Below are 22,766 nucleotides of genomic sequence, written 5' to 3'. Positions count from 1 at the left end.
ACAAAGGATCTTCTATTCCTAGTGAAGCTTTTCTTACAGTTTGAATTCTCTTTATTTTACTACATGTATCAGGTGAGTCCATATATCTGGACTCACAAATGTAAGACACCTGTTAAGTGAACCCAAGTTCTGTGGAAAATTGGGTGCTTGAACAGGGGAAACAAGGTATGCTGTTCATCATTTATTTTAAGAAGAGTACTCATGACTGGGAAGAAACCTAATAATCTATTTATGCTTCTAATTAGCTTTCAATCCAATACCAAAAAATAAAAATTAGTAATTTACTGAGTTTGGCAGTAATAATTTGGAAAAAATTTGTTTCATATGTAAATATTACTAAAGGATTTTGCACATTAAAGGTAAATAAACATGTTTTTCTCCTTTTTGCCTGATACACTACATAGAGAAGCATCTTGGATGATTATCCCTGTGGAGATTCCTGAAAAGAGTACACTGAAGGTTTGCAGCTCTGTGTTCTGCCAGCAGCTTCTCCAGCAGTGTTTTGTCTTAGGGGTATAGTAGTGCTTCTGCCCCGTCTTCAAGTAGTAAAAAGGTTGCAATGTATTGTAATCCTGTCTTTTATTTTCTTTGATTCTTAAAAAAATAGCTATCTTTTAGAGGACACCTTTATATCTAATATTTTCGGACTGCAGGGGCAGAATAATGATTAAAAGTTTTTGTGGCTTCAGGCAAAAGATATAAAACATGTGCACATTTTACTATTTATATTGAAAATTAACTCCAGAAATAGAAATCCCCTAACACAATGATATAATCATCTAAACCCGTAAAAAGAAAACAAAAAACCGAATCCAAGATCAGTATGCATTCTTCTCTTGTAGCAGATGCTCTGTAATTAAATCTTCCCTCCTTATCTTTTTCTTGGGGGAAAGGGGAGGTGGCTCCATAAATTACAGCTCTACAAATGCTTATTGAGCTTCAGCACAATACTTTTTAACAGTATTTGATCTGAACACTTAAAAGTAATTGCCATTAGCTTTAAGAAAGAAACTCTTAAAAAATCTCTTAAAAACTAGGTTTAGCACTGATGGCAAGTGGGGGCTCAAAACAGTTTTGGAGGAAAATAAGGTTACTTAATAACCCTTAAATGAAAAAGTGTAATTTCTGAAGTGTAATTACTTTAGCCTTATCATTTTAGGAATAGGTACAATGAAGAAATCTTTGCACCTATTGAGTTGTGAAACAGTCAATATATTAAAAATAATTTTTTATTTTATTTAGTTGACACATGAGTTGCACTTCACCCCCTACTCCAATATGGAATATAAATACCTTATACTTTTCATTGATTTGGCATTAGCTAAGAAAAATTTTCTTTTCATGGTATTTGCTTACTTGGGTTAGAGTTGACTTATTTGAATCATTACACTAATTTAAAAATGGAGTTAAAATAGATATGACTAATTTAATAAAAGGAAAAAGCATATTTTTGTATGAACTACAAATTCATTGTTATCAAATACAAATACAATTTTCTAAAATAGGCTTTGAAAGTAAAATTGATACTTATGGAAGCAAATTCAGTTTCAGCATCAGACAGCTGGCTTTTCTTCTTCCTTAGCCTTTTGTTAGCCAGATACTAAGAAAACAATGTTTATGACACAGCTGTGCTCTTGAGAGGAGTTCAGTCTTGGGTAGAGACAGATAGCCAGAGGGGAGGGTCATCAAGGACCCATGGACAAAGCCAGGGGTGGGGGGTGGGTAGGATTGAGGGCGGGGGGTGGGGATAGGTTGAGTGGCCGGGAGGGGATGGGGGCAAATGGAGACAACTGTACTTGAAAAATAAAAAAATTAGTAAGTTTTTTAAAATAATTAGGATATATTAATATGATCAGTATAAAGCTGATGTATGTATGAGAATGTTGGAATTATTTACCTGTTTTTGACTGCCAAAAATTGTAGAAGGGAAGAAGTAGAGGATAAGTGATAAAACTGCTATTTAAAAAAAAAACAGACACACACAAACACATACATTGCTGCCACCAGATGGTAAGTAACATGGTCTTTGAGGATTTTCTTTTTAAATTCAGGGATTGCTAACTTTTTTCATGATCATTTAGATTAGCACTTTCTCCTGCCATCTGGCATTTTTGTCTCTTAGAGTGTAAACTAATTTTAGTTCCCAGTTCACTATTGTCTTACTAATTTTACTGACCACATGAAACCCTCATAAATCTTCTACCCTGTGTAGCAAATAATATGTTTTTGCTCCATCTTTTTGTTTTTTCACTGTTATAATAGGACCAACTTACATCTGGAATCCAAAGCCAGCATTTGTTCATTTCCAGGTGGAATCATTGACAAGCAACATACCTATTTAGGGGTAATTATTGGTTGGGCTCCAGAAGAGCTACTGAAACAGAAATATCCTGATAAACAGGTTATAAAACAGTATTCTTTTAATAAAATAGTACAAATAATCCCTCTTGGAAATTATTGTCTTAAGAACAGTGAATACTAGTCTTTTAACATAACTGAGCATGTTCAAGTGATTTAGGCCACATTAGATTATGAGTAGAAGCTATTTGGCTAGAAATACAATATGCATAAAACAGTATAAATATTTATTCTTTTAATTAAACTACAGTTGACTATTGAAGAATGTAGGGGTTAGGGACACTGACCACCCCCCACCACACAGTGAAAATCCACATATAACTTTTGACTCTCCAAAAACTGAGGTGTCCCTCAGTATCCACTGGGGATTGGTTCCAGGATTCTTGAGGATGCTCCAAGTCCCCTATATAAAATGGCATAGCCCTCCACATTTGTGCATTCCCAAATACTGACCAAAAACAGTACAGTATTTATTCAAAAAATCCATGTAGAAGTGGACCTGCACAATTCAAACATGTGTTGTTCAAGGTTCAACTGGAATATATATGGGAATTAGTATTAGGAATTAAATGTAAAATATATGTATATAGTTTGTTTTTTTCTGGAATAATAAAGCAGTTGCCTCCCATATAATTTTGTAATATAGATAATATATATTAACTCCCACTTTTGACCTCATAATTCATTTTTACTTCTTTAGGCCAGTGAAAAAATTCCTTACTATCATATTATTGTCAACAAGTCTAACAGAATTGAGATACCCTTGACCTACATACCCAGGGAGGACGTAACAATTATGGGATATGAGGTACAGTATCTTAAGTTTTAGATTATCTTTCCAGATCTTATTTATTTACATTAAACTCAAACTATAGTGATAAACTATACTGATAAAAGGTAATTGCTACTACAAAAATGTAATTTAGCATAAAACTGAATAGAATTCTAAATTTTATCACTAATATTCAGGAACCTTATTTTAATAGTATTTCCTTTTATAAAGGAGTTTCAAAAATAGTGGGTCTGTTTCAAATATCCAGTTACAATTTTTTTCTTTCTGAAAAGAGCAATTATAATTTGCTGCTTTATGGACAGATTTTTTTAAAGGAAGTTCAGAGGAAAGGAATTTCATTACAATTAAGTTCAGGATAGGTTTATTCTAGTAGGCTTTGTGGCAGAGGGCCTCAGAGTAATTCTTCGTGAGACCAGTGTATGCCATGTGTCAGAAATTAAATTACCATTAACTGTCCACAAAATTTGATATGCCCTTAGTACACAGGATATCATACATAAACCAGCCCAATCTTTGAAGAATTTCTTTTCTTAGCTGCTCTATAGAATTGTATGACTGCCATTTTACAGAATATTTTTGAAGCAACTGTTTTAAAAATTCCTGTAAATCATAAAAAGTGTTTGATAACCTAAAATAATATTTGTTTCTTTTCAAGCTAAGTTATATAGCTTCTTTTCGAATGTGATGGAACCAAAAATATAATGAAGCCATGGCTAAGAAAAATCTACCCACATAATTAAATTTTTATTGAGTATAAACAACTTTTTTTCTTGATGTATAGCCCAAATTGCACATTCTGCTCAACTGGATAAATAAAAGCTAAGATATAACTTTTTAAAAAATAAAAATTCAACATATACTGATTTTCTGGAAACTATTTTTTAAAAAGATTTATTTATTTTGAGAGAGGGGGGAAGGAAGGGAGAATGAAAGAGAGAGAACATCTATATGTGACAGATACATCAATTGGTTGCCTCTTGCATGCCCCCAACTGGTACCCAGCCTGCAACCCAGGCATGTGCCCTGACTGGGAATTGAACCAGTGACCCTTTGGTTTGCAGGCTGGCACTCAATCCATTGAGCCAGGGCATATTTTTCATATGACTAAAAATTCATCTTAGCGTTATACTTAGAAAGCCAACTTTTAATTGAGCTGACAGTAATCAGAGAAGGTAGTTGATATAATGGCTACCATTTTCTCAGTGACTACTATGTACTAGGCATTATTTTCATGGTTTTATATTTATCAACTTTAATCTTATAGTATTATAAGTTTCATTTCATTGGTGAAGAAAGAGAAGCTTAAAGAGATTAAAGTGCCTTGCCAAGTTTACACAACTGGTAAATTTTCTCAGCAAATATTTGAGGACTTACTCTGTGTTGACCCTGACATGATCCTGGGTGTGAGAATGTAGCACCCAAGAAAGACAAAACAAGATCTCCATTCTAAAGGAGCTTACACTCTGGGAGTAAAGTCAGGATTTGAATATAGTGGTGTCATATTCTAAAACTTTCATTCTTAGCTCCCACACTCCTTACTGCCAAGGACATTATGGAAGAGATTGATAAAACTGTTCCAGTGCTGCTTATGAAAGGTGGGGATAGAAACCATATACTGGAGTCCTGGCTGGTGTAGCTCAGTGGATTGAAAACCAGCCTGCGAACCAAAGGGTTGCTGGTTTGATTCCCAGTCAGGGCACATGCCTGAGTTGTGGGCCAGGTCCCCAGTAGGGGATAAGCGAGACACAACCACACATTAATGTTTCTCTCCCTCTCTCCTTCCTTTCCCTTCTCTATAAAAATAAGTGAAATTAAAACAAACAAAAAAAAGGAAACTATATACTGGAATGTGTTGTTGGAAAGAAATACTGGTATATAAGTATCAAGATAACTCAAAGGAAAAATCTAGGCTGTTATGGTGGGGAATGGAAAGCCCATGTAGATGATGTGTAATGTAAAAGCAATGACATGTACATGGTTACATCTCAAATAGCCTTAGGATCAGTATTATCTCAGTGTATTAACCTACCCTGTTCAACATGGCCATTAGCCACTATGGCTTTTGAGCACCTGAAATGTGGCTAGTATAACAAAGGAACTGAATTTTAAATTTTAAAAAATTTTAATTTAAAAACAATGGTTATATAGTTATTAGATCTTTTAAGCATACTCGGAACAACTTGGGTGTGTGAATCTATTGTTTCAACTAAATTTTAGAAAATAAGTACAGATCAAGTATTTCTGATGAAAATTTAGCATCTGAATTGAGATATAGGATATACACAGGATTTTGAAGAATTAGTATAAAAATGAATGATACTGAATACCTATTGATTATTTTTAAAATATTGATTGCATGCTGAAATGATAATATTTTGGATATACTGTTAAATAAAATACTACAATTACTTTAAATTTATTTTATTTTTTTTAATGTGTCTTATAGGAAATTTTAAATTACATATATGGCTTGGATTATATTTGTAGTGGAGAGTGCTGTTATAATCAAAGGAGCCCTGATGAAGAGCTTATATATTATCTGGTCCATATATTTATTATTTCTTATTTCTGACATAAAAATATTTTCACAATATACTTCCTTACCCTTTTATCAAATTACAATCTGCTCTTCATTCTTTCTATTAATGTTAACAGTCATATGAGTAACAGTGTCAGTATTTCTTCCTGTAATAGAAATATAAAAGTTACACATGCACTAGCATAAATTCATTATACAAATGTGCACATAAAACATTTACTTCCAAAGAGTATTTCCCAAAGTGAGGTTTTAAAAATAGAAAAGTAAACATAAGTATTCTTTGGGGCTATATTCAAGGATTCACAAATTTGGGGAAGAACACATTATATACTATATATATATGTATGTGTATATATTCAGGCAAAAGCAAACATTATAAAAAGTATAAAAATAGACAAAAAAATACAAACAGAATACATTTTGGTTGGAATTTTAGAGATGTTTTTTTTTCTTCTCTTTCCCCTTTACTTCAAAAGTTATAAATACTTTTGAAGCAGTATGTATTGTTGCACTTTTGATTTTTTGTTGTACAGTTAACGAACTTGAAAGTCTGGATGACTGGTGATCATCTATTTGGTCTTCCCATTCTTTCATTTCTTCTTCTTTAATTAATAAAGGTTTTCCTAGAGTTTGGCCAACAAGGTTACACACTTCTTGAGCTTTGCGCCATGCATTCTCAACAGCAACAAGACAGGCTTGTCGTCTTAGGAATTAAATACAGAGGTTATTAATATGGCATTCAATGAACTGTAGCACTGAATAGTTTAATTAATTGATAATTTAGTTAAGATATGTTTAACTTACCGAAGATTCTCAACAGAACCTGGAGTATGATAGAACTGGGGTTGGCTGATGACAACAGAGCTATCTAGCTTTTCAACAAGTAAGTTACAAATATTTTGCATTTTTCCAAATTCAGTAAATGTAATGCAGACCTGTAAATAAAATGACACTTGAAATTATTTGCATGCCTGATACATTATTTCAAACTTTTCTCTAAATGTGAATTAAAAAAAGTAAAAGCCATATTACAATGTCATTTTATAGTATGTAACAGGTATGAAAAGCCTATCTGAATTATTATTTTGTCATTAAACTTTTTGCTTATGAATTTTATAATTTAATATTAACTTGAATATTTTAAACTACATTTAGAAGTAGACTAAACATTTCTTCCAAGGAAACTTGACACAAGCTCATAAATGGGTGCTGGATTTCATTAAATGCCCTTTTTTTTGCATCTATTGATATGATCACATGATTTTAATCCTTCATTTTGTTTATGTGATATATCTCATTTACTGTTTTGTGGTATTGTACCAACATTGCATCCTTGGAAAAAACTCCATGTGATTATTGTGTATAATGTTTTTTTTTTAAAGATTTTATTTATTTTTAGAGAGGGAAGGGAGGGAGAAGGAGAGAGAGAGAGAAACATCAATGTGCAGTTGCTGAGGGCCATGGCCTGCAACCCAGGCATGTGCCCTGACTGGGAATCGAACTTGCAATGCCTTGGTTCGCAGCCCGCACTCAATCCACTGAGCTATGCCAGCCAGGGCTTATGGTGTATTATGTTTTTAATGTGTTGCTAGATCCAATTTGCTAATATTTTTTTGAGGATTTTAGCATCTGCGTTCATCAGGGATATTAGCCTATAATTGTCTTTCTTTGTAGTGTCTTTATCTGGTTTTAGAATTAGGATAATGCTGGTCTCATAAAACAAGCTTAGGAGTCTTCTACTCTTGAATTTTTGGAAATTTCTTCTAACACTGAGATTATGAAAAAGAAAACAACCATGACAACAACAAAAGAGATATAAAAACTATGAGATGAAGGTTTTAATCCAAATCCCCTCCCCACACATAACTCCCACTCATCCACCCTTAAAGAAGTCACTTGAATTATTTATTACTTTCAATATTCTTATCTTTAAAATAAGAAATAGCATGGTAGGTAGAAGGTTAGATAAGCAGTCTTTAAAGTGCCTTTCAGGATGAAAATTTCAGATATAACATGAAAAGTAATGTTCTACTATTGATCATAATCTATATATTTAACTGCCCATGAGAATATTGGTATATGTAAGACATTAGGTTTTAGTGTTCACCATGTCCACAGCCATAAAGCCACACATTATTCTTTACCTTGTGAGCCCACCACCCTGGTCTCTGGACTGCTGATGTTGACCTAAGCACAATCATGTGTAATATGAGATCTGTGTACCAGGAGCCCTATACAAAATATAATCAGAGTCTCTCTTAAGAAATTTGCATACAAGACATTAAAAAAGTAAGTACAGCAGAAAGAATATGAGCAGAATTTAGCCAAGTCCTTGTTTAGTCATGTCTTACATAAAACACATAGCTCCAATGTACTTCTATCCCTGGAGGGTCAGTCCCTACAACTTAATCTGAAAAACACAGTCCAGTGTTCCATGAAGCCTGGCTGTGTGATTGCTGGGACTGTTCCCACCCCTCTCCACCCTTACTTCTTCGTGTACCCTCCCAATAAATCCCATTAACCAAGATAGTGTGAGCCTATCTATGTTCACTACAACTAACTGGTAGTAACTACCAGAGGAGTGCTAGAACAAATCGCAGCTGTTGACCTCTGTAATACAGGATCTTACCGGACTGCTCTTCATCCTGTTTTAAAGGTATTTTTAAGTGCCTACCAGTACAAAATAACTTTTGTCGAATGGATCCCTAAACTCATCATATGAAATTTTTAAATTCCTTGAAAGTTAAATTTTAAATAAAGAAATCACAAGCTACTAGGTTAATAATTGGGACAACAATGTATTGTGAAAATGACTCTCTCAGAGGTAAGGAGCCAGGATTCTAATATCCATTTCATTCTAATTATTGTAGCATGACACTTGAGAAGTCTGAGACTAAGTGATCTGAGCCTAAGGTCACACCCTTTAAAATTAGAAAAATAATACATTATGTGCTAAAGGTATGAGTAGGTGATTTCTGAGATATTTTCCACCTCTAAAAGCAAAGACTCTTGACTAGATATACAAGATTCCATTCTAACTGCATTCTTTTTTTAAAATTACTTTGTTGTTGTTCAATTATAGTTATCTGCATTTTCTCCCCCCCACCCTAGCCAAACCCACCTCCCTCCCTTGCTTCCACTCTTCCCCTTGATTTTGTCATGTGTCCTTTATAGTAGTTCCTGAACTCCCCCCCCGCCCCCCCGCTATTGTTAGATTGTTCTTAATTTCAATGTCTCTGGTTATATTTTGTTTGCTTTTTTCTTTTGTTGATTAGGTTCCAGTTAAAGGTGAGCTCATATGGTATTTGTCCCTCACTGCCTGGCTTATTTCACTTAGCATAATGCTCTCCAGTTCTATCCATTCTGTCACAAAGGGTATAAGCTCCTTCTTTCTCTCTGCTGCACAGAATTTTGTTGTATAAATGTACCACAGTTTTTTGATCCACTCATTTGCTGATGGGCACTTAGGTTGCTTCCAACACTTGGCTATTGTAAATTGTGCTGCTGTGAACACTGGGGTGCATAGGTTCTTTTGGATTGGTGTTTCAGGGCTCTTAGGGTATAATACCAGCAGTGGAATTGCAGGGTCAAAAGGCAGTTTCATTTTTAGTTTTATGAGGAAATTCCATACTGTTTTCCACAGTGGCTGCACAAGTCTGCATTCCCACCAACAGTGCACTAGGGTTCCCTTTTCTTTGCATCCTCGCTAACACTTGTTTCTTGATTTGCTTATGATGGCCATTCTGAGCAGTGTGAAGTGGTGTCTCATTGTGGTTTTAATTTACATCTCTCTGATGGCTAGTGATGCTAAGGATCTTTTCATGTCTCTGGGCCCTCTGTGTGTCCTCCTTGGAGAAGTGTCTGTTCAAGTCTTTTGCCCGTTTTTTAATTGGGCTGTTTGTCTTCCTGGCGTGGTCTAACTCCATTCTTGTTTCCTGTGGTAAGGCAGCAGCATGGACCAAGCACATACCCCAAGATATGCCAAATCAGAAACGGACAGCAGTCTGTTTTAACATACACTGATTTCATAAAATCCTGATCTTAAAATCTTTAAAGATAAGTAAAAAGTATAGGCAGTTGTAGGAGCTAAATGTTATCATTAATTGAGCGTACTAAAATATTTTGTTCCTCTTAACTTACCACAACATAGTAAAATTGCATTGTGAAACAAAAGAATGTTAAAGAGTGTTTTGATCCCTTGTTATATTAATTTGCTTTTTATCTAAGAAGAAATTTGCCTTCTGTAGTGCTTCTTGTTTACTATGTAATAACATTACTAAAATTTTGTTCAGGTGGCAAGTAACTGCTACTTCCCCCTTGTTATTTTTATTCCATTTAAAAAACTTCTCAAGTACATCTCATTAAATTTATTTGAAAATAGGTATGTAACATCAAAAGTGATTGTGAGAAAAATAACCTTTTATCAATACCACGAGAAGCATTTCTTCTGTACATTTCAGTTCAAGAATAAAAATAAATGCAAATTGTCCCCACAAAGTCATGCTATTTTCAATTGTTAAGGTAAGTACATACCTCTGCTTCCATGTGATAAGCATTTTCCACTCTTCTGATATCCTTTGTTACGGTTATATTTTCTGACTGAAATAGAGGGTACAAGGGTATAATTACTAAGTGGCTATTAAATGGGATTACTCTAAAACAGTGATTTTCAACCTGTGCCACAAGAATTTTTAAAACATACAATGCCTATTTAGTTAGTGGCATGAACTCTTTTTCTTTAGACTGTCAAATAAAAAAATAACAACAGCCAGCACAACAATAGTCATCTGGTGTAAATGAATCAAATTGCACCTATTTTATTTGTCAGGTTGGCAAAAATATATCATTTTGTGTGCCACAGAGTTTTAGTAAATAGTTTGTGTTTGTCATGAGATGAAAAAGGTTGAAAATCACTATTCTGAGGTTTAAAGTAGCAACTTGAACCTCTTAACATCAAAATGACAAAGTATGCATAAAGAACTGGTTTGACTGATGTTTTAAAACTTCCCTAAACAAAATAAATTCAGAAGCCTACAAACTGTTGCTAAAAATTTCTTTATAATTCCATTTGTAGTAATTTTTATATTAGCTCGTACAAAAATTATGAACTTATCGAGTGTTATATATATGAAGAATAATTTGTACATAAAACATTCTGAATGTTACAGGAGTGTTAGAATTTTTAAATGTTTAATTTACAAATTTAATGCAAATTTAAATACCAGTGGTATGCAATTTTGGGCAAGTTACTCAACTGTTTTTTTTTTTTTTGAGCGTTAGTTTCTGCATTTATAAAATTAGGTGGACATCATGTATACTACACAGAATTGTTTTGAGGGTTTAATGACAAGTTGTATATAAGTGCTGGGCACAGAGAAGGTACTAAGCAAATATAGATGCTATCCTATTATCATATAAAAATTTCCTAAAATAGTGAACTCAGACTAGTTTGTTTTTTAAAAAATATTAATGCTTTCTGAACCTCTGGGTAAACACAGGTACACAATTGAGACAAAAATGTTAAATTTCTTATTTACTTTTCTGAAGGGTTTTAAAATTTAGAGACATGAACTCTTTACCTACTCTCATTTTGTGGGACAGGCAGAACCTATGTCTTACAAAATTCTTCTATCTTTCAAAATATATGCTAAATATATGTAAAGATTATTATGCTCAGTAATGATTTAATTGTAAATTCTTTTCTAGAGGACTTAGCTGCATCTATATTTTAAAATATAAACTAAGTTCAAGCAGTTATATTATCCAGAAAATGTGAAAGAACTTTAACTGAAAAATTTGAACTGAAGTACCAAATACAGCTGTGATATCCACCACTATCATAAAAATATGTATGCATATGATAGAAGTAATAACTACTCATGGTAGATAATTTAGAATACCAATAAATATGAAACATTATTATATAATGTTGTAATCAGCTTTATTCACTTGATTGACATGGAACTTGGCTGTCACTTAATAATCCTTTGTGACATATAAACATATCTTCTAGTTTTTTGGATGTCTCCTCTTTAAAAAATCTTTCCCCCACTTCACTTGATAAATACATATAAAACTTCTTACTGAAAAAGTTATCAGAGAAATAATTTTAGGAAAGGTAGCTGGGAAGAAAGTATCTTTTATTGTTACATTTAATTGTGTTATTGTTGCCAATTAAAGAAAATTTAATAACTAGAGAAAAAAAGGTAAAGGAGAAATAATGTCTCCAAACCCTATAATTGTTAGTATTTAAATAAACATTTTACTGAGCCATCTATCCATGCATATAAATATATCTAGATCTATGTATGAGCTTTTTCATAAATGAAATTATATTCTATATGCTGTTTTGGAACCTACTTTAATAATTTTTAATTTTAGAATAATTTAAAATTCACAGGAAGGATGCCAGGATAGTACACAAAGTTCCCATATACCTCAGTTTTAGATTTCTCTGATGTTAGTTACTATCTTACATTACCATGACACATCTGTCAGAACTAAAAAACAAACACTGGTACATTAACATTAACTAAACTCCAAACTTTATTTGGATTTCACCTGTTTCTATTGATGTTCTTTTACTAAGGTTCCAATCTAGGACACCAAATTGCATTAAATCATCATGTCTCCTTTGTCTCCTCTAGTCTATAGCAGTTTCTGAATCTTCTTTTTTTTTTATGACTTTGAAAGTGCTAGTCAGTTATTTTGTAGGATGTCCCTCAATTTGGGTTTGTATGATGGTGTTTTCTCATGATCAAATCAGAATTAATAGGAAAGAATACCATAGAAGTGAAGTGCCCTTTTCATCATGACATGCCCTGGGGTAAATAATTTCCACATTAACCTTGATCACTTGTTTAAGGTAGTGCCTGCATGGTTCCTCTACTGCCAAGTTACTATTTTTCTCTTTCCATGCTTTATTCGTTGAAGGTGAGTCACTAAGTCCAGTCCACATTCGCACAGTAAATGCTGCATAGTTCATTTTGTTGCTCAAATTGTTCTAGCTATGGCTATTGCGAATTCTTTCAGGCTGGTTCCTATATCCCTCTAACATAATCCCATCCTTTTATTTTTTGAGTACTTCCTTACTTTCTGGTGCAAGATGCTACAAGCTCATGTTGCAGGTTCCCTGCCCAGCCCCTTCTCCAAGAAGCTTAGTATCATCTTTGAGTTTGGTATTTAAAACTAAGATCTGGGGGTTGCAACTGCTCATTGCTACTGGAGTGTTATTCCTTGTAGGCCCTCTCAATAAACAGTTTGTGTATAAATTCATGTATATTCCTGTATCTATAATTGTTTCTGTTTTCTGCATCTGTATATATACTAAGCTAAACATGACTTTCCAACTCTCAACCAGAGTTCATTCTAACCATCCTTTCTTATCTGTAACTTCCAGAAAATATCCAGCCATGTAATATGAAAAAGAGACATCTATTGAAGAAAATACAAGAAACATTGTACATAGGACAATGACACCTCAGTCCCCTTCAAAGTAGTCACCTTGGGACCTCACACAGTTCTCCTAATCGCCATCAGCTGCCCCGTTGTATTCTCCTGAATCTCATCAATGGTCTGAAATCTCTTCTCTTTCAAAGGTGATTTTAGTTTTGGGCAAAGTCAGAAGTCACAGGGTGCCAAATCTGGGCTGCATGGTGGCTGAGCCACTTGGGTGATTTGATGTTTTGCCAAAAAACTCTGCATGAGAGGTGCTGCATGAGTGGGAGTGTTGCTGTGATGAAGCAACACTAGTTTTGCTGCCAATCACCGGCTGCCCATAGCTGTGGCCTTCCTGAATTATCTGAATGGTTTCCATGGAGGAATGTTCAAGCTTAACACAAAATTTGATGCATGTTCATTGCTCTACTTGAATGTGATGGCCACACAGTATACATGCTCACTTAATAGCTCCTACCGCCCCAACTGACTAGTACAGTGAAGTTGTTATTGTTTACACATGGACATTCTAGTCTACTCTCCTTGGCTGCCAGGTTACATTGATGCTGTGCAAACCATTCTTGTTATATTATCAGTGGTTGAACTCTTTCCATATATATATATATATTTAACAGTCTCAGAATTCTTAATCAGTATCTGGTTGGAAAACAAATTTACCAATTAGGGTATAGTGTTTATGTATCATTCATCTTTATCCTTAGTTTCCAGTCAAAACACTATTTTCCAAAATTACCTAGCATACTCCTTTTACTATCCTCCCCCATGTTGAGTGCACTTATGTCATTTCTCTGTAATAAAGTTAGGTTCATTTGTCATAGTCTATATTCTGTCTTGGAATTGATCCTTATTTTGATGCCTTTTTGTTCAATTTACACCCAGTAATGTTCATTCTTTGTGATTTACAGATCTATGGGTTTTGACATATGCATAGTCAGTATCCACCATGCCAGTACCACACAGAATGATTCTTTCACCTGAAAAGTTCTTCTGTGCATCCTCTTTAAATCAACCAATTTCCTGTGCAACAACCTCTGTCAACTACCAATTTGTTTTCTGCCCCTATGGTTTTTCCTTTTCTAGAATGTTGTATGAGTGGATCATAAAATACAAACCTTTTTATAATATACATCTATGATTCATCCATGTTGTTTTGTGAATCAACAGCTTGTACCTTTTTATTGCTGACACTATCGAAGACATCTTGGTTGCTTCCAGATCTAGTGATCTATAAAGCCATTATAAGCATTTGTGCACTTAACTTTATAAAAAACAGTGTCTTCCAAAGTAGTGTTACCATTTTGCAACCTTACCCGCACTGATGAAAATTTCTGTTGTTCTACATCTTTGCCAGCATTTACTATAATCAGTGATATTGGATTTTAGCCATTCTAATAGCTGCAAAGTGGTATCTGGTGGTTTTAATATTTATTTCCCTAATGACAAATAATGTTGAGCCTCCTTTCATGTGTTTATATGCCATCTGTCTAAATTCTTTGGTGAAGTGTCTGTTCAGATAATTTGTGCTTTTAAATTAAGCTGCTTGTTTACTTACTGTGGAATTGAGTTCTTTGTATATTCTCGATACAGTCCTTTATCAGATGGGTGATTTATGAATATTTTCTCCAGGTTGTGGAATGTAATTTAAGACCTTATTTTTTGTTTCTGAGTGGTTTTAGGTTCACAGAAAGATTAAATGGAGAGTACAGAGATTTCCCATTTATCCCCTATCACCACACATGCATAGTCTCCACTATTACCAACATTCTTCACCAGAGTGGCACACTGGTTACCAATGATGAACCTACATGGACACATCATGATCACCCAAAGTCCACAGTTTATATTAGGGTTTACTCTTGGTGTTGTATATTCTATGGGTTTCAACAAATATATGATGTGTATCCACAACTATTGTATCATCGAGAGTATTTCACTACCCTGAAAATCCTCTCTGCTCCATGTTGTTCACCCTTCCCTTTCCCCCAGTCCCTGACAACCACTGATCTTTTTACTGTTTCCATAGTTTGCTTTTTCCAAAATGTCATACAGTTGAAATAATACAGTATACAGCATTTTCAGATTGACTTCTTTTTTTAGTAATATCTATTTAAGTTTCCTCCATGTCTTTTCATGGCTTGATAGCTTGTTTCATTTTAGTGCTGAATAAACATTCCATTGTCTGGAGGTAGAGCAGTTTACTAACCTATTCATCATCTGAAGGATATCTTAGTTGCTACCAAGTTTTGGCAACTGGATTGTTTTTTCATTTTCTTAATGTTTTTTGCAAAGCAAAAGTTTTTAATTTAGATAAAGTCCAATTTATCTTTTGTGTGTGTTTTTCATGAATTGTGCTTTTGGTAACATATCTAAAAAAACTCATCTTCAAACCAATGATACATAGATTTTCTCCTTTATGTTTTATACTTAGGTCTGCGGTCCACTTTGAACATATTTTTGTAAAAGGTGTGAGGTGTGTGTCAAAGTTTACTTTTTGCATATGGACATTCAATTGTTATAGCACCCTTTGCTGAAAAGATTCCTTTCTCTACTGAATTGCTTTTATACCCTAGTGTTTTCCTTTCTGAAAAAAATCTTAAGAGTATTTATTTAGTTTACCTCAGTGATTCTTAAAGGGAAGTGTCTATAATTTGAACTACATATATAGGAAGACAGTTACCTTCCTTATGAATGTAGTCATATATTTGATAGATTTATTATTCCAAATAATATTATAGGGAATGGAGAGATAAAAATCACCTTTTGGCAGTCAGACTTGAGAAATGCTACATAGAATGTAAGCAATGTTTCCAACAGGGAACAGACAAAACCTAAGTAAGGTTTCTAACAGAAATTAACTGCAACAACAAAAATGATTAACATTCTTTCTCTGCTTGATTGCATTCCTTTACAGAAGGCAACTCTAACCTAATTTTGATCCTCTGGGTTTCCTGTGAAAAAAAAATGAATAGCCAATTACCAAATTGCCCCTACTTTGCTGATCCTTAGAATCACTCAGTACGTGTCCAAATCTATAATATGTCCTGCTCTACTCCCTTTCTGAAACACTCCTAAGGTCCTCTATGATGCATTCTTCTTTGCTGCATGATGCTAAATATATCTAAATTTGTTTCATTATAGATATATTTGTGGCAGTGTTTGGCTGGTGAGCTCCCACATAAAGTATGAGATTTTTTGCCTATTTCTCTATAGGGCAGTGGTTCTCAATCAGAGAGGGCTATTTCATTCTCCTCCAGGACATTTGCTAGTGTCTGGAGGCATATTTGATTGTCACAAGGGCGGGTACACTGCTGTGATGTAGTAGGTTGACAGGGTCAACAAATGTTTCTGTCTACCAAAACTGAGGAGATTCCTGAAATATAAGAATTTCAGTTGTAAAACTGGGGCAGTCCTAGGTATATTGGGACAAACTGGTCACCTTATGGGTAGGAGCCAGGAATGTAACTAAATGTTCTACAATGCACAAAACAGCCCCTTATGACAAAGAATGATCTAGTCCAAGGTATGGAAATCTGCCATACTGGATACAAACTAAAAAATATTTAAATATACCAGCCTATTCCATTTAGTTTTCCCAATTAAGCTACTGGGAAGCTATTCTATATCTACATACCCAGGACAGGGTTTTAAAAGGCAAAATGATCAATATAAGAAAAACTCCACGACAGAAGGAAGGCAACATTTTCAATAATCTTAAAAAGTAATATTGCAGGAATAAACTTAAGAAATGTAAACAAAGAAAACTATACAACTTTAGAGAAAAAATTTTTCAATAAATGGACTGGGACCCAATACTATAAAATCAGCAATTCTCCTAAAATTAATATATAAACAATGCAAAATATGAAGGGAAGTTTTCTTTGGACTGAAGAATTTCTCAGCATCTGGATTTTCTGACTATACTCCCATGGTATCATTTAACATGTCCCTTGCAGACAGGAAACCTTTTCAGTATAGGATTAATGAGGGAAGAATTTGCCCTATAAATACTTTACAAAGATGTAATAATTTAAACAATGTGGTACTAACACAGGAACCTAAGAAGCAAAATAAGTAGTACTATTCTGAAACTGATCTGATAATGTCTGCAGACTGCAAATATATTAGTAACATATCAAAGCAATAAGCACAACAAGCAATATGGAATCCTAACGTCACACATTTTGCCCCTACTCTCTCTGAACAGCTACTATGTGCTTCAAGGTAAGCTATCTAGGTCTAAAGCATTTAGGATTATCACATCTACCTTGCCAAAGGATTCAGTTAAAAAATGGGTAGAAATTAAAATCTAAGCTAATTAGTATATGGCATTTCTCCATCCACAAAGATAAGTTTTGGTTGTCCATTAAGAGTGAACTACATGCATCCCCACCATCCCCTCCCTGGGGATGGCTGAGGTGGGGGGGGAGTGGTGGGGAGTAAATGCAGAACAACAATAAAATAATTTTTTAAAAAAGAGTGAACTATAGGAATTATTTTTAGTTGGTTGCTGGAAACAAAAATTATTGTCTTTCTTTTATGGCATAATAATATACAAGGCTTGGGAATGTTGCAGCCATTCCGGTATTATGCAAAGTTGCAGGTAAAAAGCCAACAGAAATGTGTCAAAATAGAATCTTGACCATTGCATACCTGAGGCCCAAATTACAACTTAAATATAAGATTATGTAAAGCAATAATTTTTATTTTTAAAGGCAGTTTGAGTGAGCTTTTTGCACACACAATAAGGGGAACATAGACTTCAATAAATGATTTCAGTATAGCGACTTACCCATTTAGGAGAAAACAAAACCTTTTTCCTTACATCAAAATAAACTCCAAACACAGCAAATATATGATGTACTGTAAGGGGTCCCTAAAGATTCCAGGAAATATCAGTTAATGGTTATATAGCTTTAGGCTTTAGAAGGACCCAATAAGCATTATAGCTAATGCAGAAAACATGGAAATGATTAATAAGTTTGACTAAATAAATCTTTAACATTTTGAATGTTCCATACTGTAAACAGTTATATGGCAAATATGATATTGGGAAAAATTTTGTAATATATGAGACACAGTTATTGACATTATTAAAACACTTTTTAAAGTTCTCATAAATTAATAAAGAAAAGACAATAGAAAAATGGGGAAAGTATTATGAACTAGCAATTTACATGAAAAAAGTTTAATATCAAATGTTAAAAAATAAAACAAGAAAGGAAAGTAACATTTTTTTGAGTACTGGATTTACAAAGTTAAGAAAAATGATGCCAAGGATGTATATCTAGTGAAGGTGTAAACTTATCTTCCTAAAGCGTAATTTTTTTTCATAGGTCTTAAAAGTATGCATAAGTCAGTAATTAATGTCCAAAGAACATGTATAACTACATAGCAACAAGGATATTTATCCTGTCACCATTTTTAGTAATGAAAAACTGAAGTCAACTCATGAGATTTTCAATCTGTTTCTACTAACTCCCTATCTTAATTTGGGTGTAGCTAGAAACAGACCCTTGAGACAAGGATTTGAGTACAAAGAGTGAATTTTTAAGATAATCTCAAGAAATATTATAGGGGAGTGAGAAATGAAACAGAGAAGGAAAGAAAGCCATTAAAAGGTATGTTGTCAAACAATCATCACTGTGGGCAACAGGAACTAACTTATGCAGATAAATTCTGGGAAGCCAGGTAGAACACTGTCTCAGGGTTATTCTGCCCAAAGGGTGGGAAATCTGGGGTCTCCCTTTATCACTCTCCTTAGCCATTAGTTGAAAGCACCTGGAACTAGAAAAGGGATTGTTAATTCTCTGGCACTACTGGGTGGCCCACTTGTAAGCACAGTAGATTCCAGCAGCCTGGAAAAGCTGGCGAAAATTCAAAAGTTCTGGCAGTTGGAAGTTGGACCTGCGTGCACAAAAAAGTAAAGTGGCAAGGAATGCAAGTGTGAAGTATCAATAGCATGTACTACATCCCTGCCCTCACCTATCCACTGCCAAAACATTAAAGCAGCAATATATTCTAGTGGTTAGGAGCATGGGCTTTGTGGTCAAAGTTCTTGACTGAAGTCTAAACTGCCACTTTCTAAGCTGTGTGACCTTAATCACTGTGGTCCTAAGAGTTCTCATCTGTAAAATAGCAACTGAACTACCAGTCTCATATGGTGGGAGTCTCACATGAGATAACATTTGTAAAAGGTCTAGCAATAGCAAGCAGCTTTTATTATCAATTATACCCCAACTCCACAGTATTGAACACCAGGCCTTCCTTCATGCTCTGTGTTCAGCTTTCTTCTTCAGTTTTATCTAGAATCCCCTCAATTTTCTCTAAGTACTCCTGTGTCCTAGCCATAGGGAACAGGGTCTAGTGCTCTGAACACATACACTTGCTGCATTCTAGTGTGAAACTGGAATGCTTTCCCTTCAGCCACTCTTTAAGAATTGACACAAGTCACTTCCACTATGAAATCTTTCTGGAATTCCTCAAGTAAAAGGAACATTACTTCCTTTTCTTAACTGTACTATATAGCATCATACATATTTTCATCACAATGCCTACTATAGATTAGTATATTCCTGTCATGAGACTCCTTCAGCGCAATACAAAATTTTACTCATTACATATTTATCGAAAAATATAGTTATGAGTAGGCAAACATTAGAATTTACAGCCTATCACAGAAACATGCAAACCAGAAAACAAAAGAATTCCATATTACACTAAATACTATTTAAAAATAAACAATGACAGGGAATGCCTAACACTTGATTGAATGAGTAAATATTGCTTAGAATGTGAAAACATTTTTCTATAAAAAACACTAAAAATGAATGTTATGACTTCGCATGTGAAACTATATGTGATCATAAACCTATATATAATCTGTAATATAGATGAATTATTTAGTGCTTGCTTTTTTTATTCAGAAACTATGGTATTTTCTAAGAATACACTATTATATATGAAGCATAACCTATGAATACAAAAGCAAACAAGACAAAATGGTGTCTTCTACAAAGTTTAGAACGGGGGAGTGACAAGCAAAGGATTAAATATAATACAGAATACATTTGATTATAAGTGCAGAGTGGAGTGTGGCATGACAAGGACTAGTGTATGCAGGAAGGGAGTGCCAAGGAGGTGAACCTGGGCTAATTCTTAGAGAAAAAAAGTGGGAGTCAGCCAGTTGAGAGAGATCACAGGAAATGTTAAGTGTTAGGCTCCATCTATAAAGCAAAGGAGTTTGGAATAACTGGAGCTTTTTAAACAGGGTAGTGATATTTATAAACCTAAGGTTCCAAAGTTTAAAGCAAATAGCCTTGGCTGGTCAGGCTCAGTGGATTGAGCGCTGGCCTGCAAACCAAAGGTAGTGGTTTGATTCTCAGTCAGGGCACATGCCTGGGTTGTGAGCCAGGTCCTTTTGGGGGTGTGCAAGAAGCAACAGATAGATGTTTCTCTCTAGAAATGAATAAATCTTAAAAAAAAAATAAAGATGTTGTGAAGACCTATTATAATTCATCCTGCAAAGTAATATAAATTACTTTTTTGCATTACCTATTGAACATGCCTTCCTCCATTAGTAGGGGTACTGAGAGATTATTGAACTTTGTATGTCTTGCTTTGAACACTAAATCTTAATATCATCTTAACTGTCACCTGGACATAGTAATTTATTTTGTTTCACATATTTGAAGTAACAGTCATGTGAGAGTAATACACATTTCATGTAAGTACCTTGAGAATTAGTCATACTGAAGAAGGACTGAAGCACTGGAAGCAGTTTTTCTGAAGAAGTATTTTTCTATATATTAAACTCACTTTCTTCATATTATTTTAACTAGCATTTGAGTTCTTCTAAGCTGTAAAATCATTTAGAGACATCTTTTCCAAATGATTTCTAAATAATTCTATGTAAATGCAGTACAAATATATTTTCTCCTTAAAAGCTTGATTTTCAGGGGTGTGCCATTTCTAACAATAAACTGTAAGAACTTTTATAACCTCAGTGTTACCCTGAATAAATCACAGCTCTGGCCTTTGGAGTCCTATTCTGTAAAATGAAAAGACTGAGACAGTCGACCCATTCTATGGTTTCTGATTTTCTTTCATTCTAATTATCTGGAGCCTGGCATAGTTGGAAGCAACCTGTATTTTAAAGTTCAGAGCATTACTTATTACTTAATCTCTTTAGATTTGCAAAATGAGGATATTAAAATCTGCCTAACAGGCCCATTGTATGGATGAATTAAGTTCATTTTTTTTGTTTGTTCTTTTCTTAGAAGTAGGATTTAAGTTGGATTTATATACTGATTTGTTTCTTGGACATATCTGGTAATTAAAGGTATTTAATATATGTGGCATCCACAACATAATGACTTAATTTTTTTACACTTAAACTAAAAAATTTGGAGAAAAATTTTAAGTTCTTAATTCCTCCCCTCCTCCATTACTGTTGGCAAAAATTTCTGAAGAACCATTCCATGGGAAGCTTTACATGGTTAGGAGGCCATGCTTCTCACCTGCCAGCTCCATCACAACAAAAAGAATTAATGTATAGCACACACTTAGGCAAGTATTTACATATAGCACCGTGTCCAACCTTTTGGCGTCTCTGGGCCACGTTGGAAGAAGAGTTGTCTTGGGCCACACATTAAATACACTGAGACACGTAATAAAAAAAATCTCATGGTGTTTTAAGTAAATTTACAATTTTGTGTTGCACCACGTTCACAGCCAACCTGAGTGGCATGCGGCCTTCGGGCCGCAGGTTGGACACCCCTATTAAGGCTTCAAGTTTAACAGTTCACCATTTCAATGCTAAGAGAAAAATTATTGCAGTAAATATTGCCATATAAAACCCTACCCAATTTCTATTATTTTACATGTCACTGCGGCCAATAATCACTTTCATGTAGAAGGATGGGCCAAAAATTCTTTCTGCCAGGTCCTGGTACAATGTATCACCGTTGAAACAAAACTGTCTCCGGTGCCCCACACCCTCCACACCTCCACCCCTGCTCCAGAAGCCGTGGGCCACAATCCCTGCTCGCCCCTCACCCCCGGCTCCTCTTTTGCGATTCCGCTCCAGGCACCTCTCGCGCAGAGCTCTCACCTGCAGACCCTGCTGCTGGAGGCTCTGTGTGATGTAGTCTAAGCGGCGGCAAACGCTTTTCTTGGCTTCGGCCGCGGCCTCCTTGGTGCTGCTCACCAGCACTGCTACCTGCGCTCGGTCGGGGCTCGCAGACACCTCCGCGGTACCGCTTACGTGCACCTCGCGGGTCGAAGTCTGGCCCTGTGCTGAGAGGGGACGGCGCAGGCCTGGCAGCGTTTCTCCGCCCGAGACCAGATTGTTCTCCTGGCCCCGGTCAGCCCAGGGAACCAGTTCCACGAACACCCGAGACGAAGAGGCCTTTTGCAACGACATCCTGAAGGCAGCTGAGTTACCATAGTAACTCAGAGCTGACGGTGGCCGAAGGGGTCAAAGCGCTGGAGGGCTGTCTCGTGAGCGTCGCAAGGGATGCTGGGGTGGGTTTGGAGGTCCGGGAACTTCTAGAGGGTGGGAGGTACAGGTTGTGGTGGAGGTTTCTGCTACCCGTATCTTTTTCACACGGTGTTGGCTGA

The 22,766-nt window shown here is 35.0% G+C and overlaps 1 protein-coding gene across 2 annotated transcripts; it reads right to left on the bottom strand.

The window, feature by feature from the left end:
• Positions 1-4,904: 4,904 nt before the first annotated feature.
• Positions 4,905-22,653, bottom strand: IRAK1BP1 (interleukin 1 receptor associated kinase 1 binding protein 1). 2 transcript variants are annotated; one of them, XM_045844131.1, is made up of 5 exons: positions 22,258-22,653; positions 10,224-10,289; positions 7,835-7,921; positions 6,495-6,625; positions 4,905-6,393 (listed from the first exon to the last, which is right to left on the bottom strand). In XM_045844131.1, exons 1-5 carry the CDS (start codon positions 22,567-22,569, stop codon positions 6,123-6,125), a joined length of 867 nt encoding a protein of 288 aa, XP_045700087.1. In that variant the 5' UTR covers positions 22,570-22,653; the 3' UTR covers positions 4,905-6,122. The 2 variants fall into 2 exon arrangements, with proteins under 2 accessions (XP_045700087.1, XP_045700088.1); XM_045844132.1 differs by lacking the exon at positions 7,835-7,921 and having other exon boundaries at positions 4,907-6,393.
• Between the last annotated feature and the right edge of the window lie 113 nt (positions 22,654-22,766).

The sequence above is a fragment of the Phyllostomus hastatus genome, unplaced genomic scaffold (assembly GCF_019186645.2).
Source record: "Phyllostomus hastatus isolate PE091 unplaced genomic scaffold, TTU_PhHast_1.1 phas_contig_40, whole genome shotgun sequence".
In the NCBI taxonomy this organism is placed as follows: domain Eukaryota; kingdom Metazoa; phylum Chordata; class Mammalia; order Chiroptera; family Phyllostomidae; genus Phyllostomus; species Phyllostomus hastatus.
This window is presented reverse-complemented; position numbering and strand designations above follow the sequence as displayed.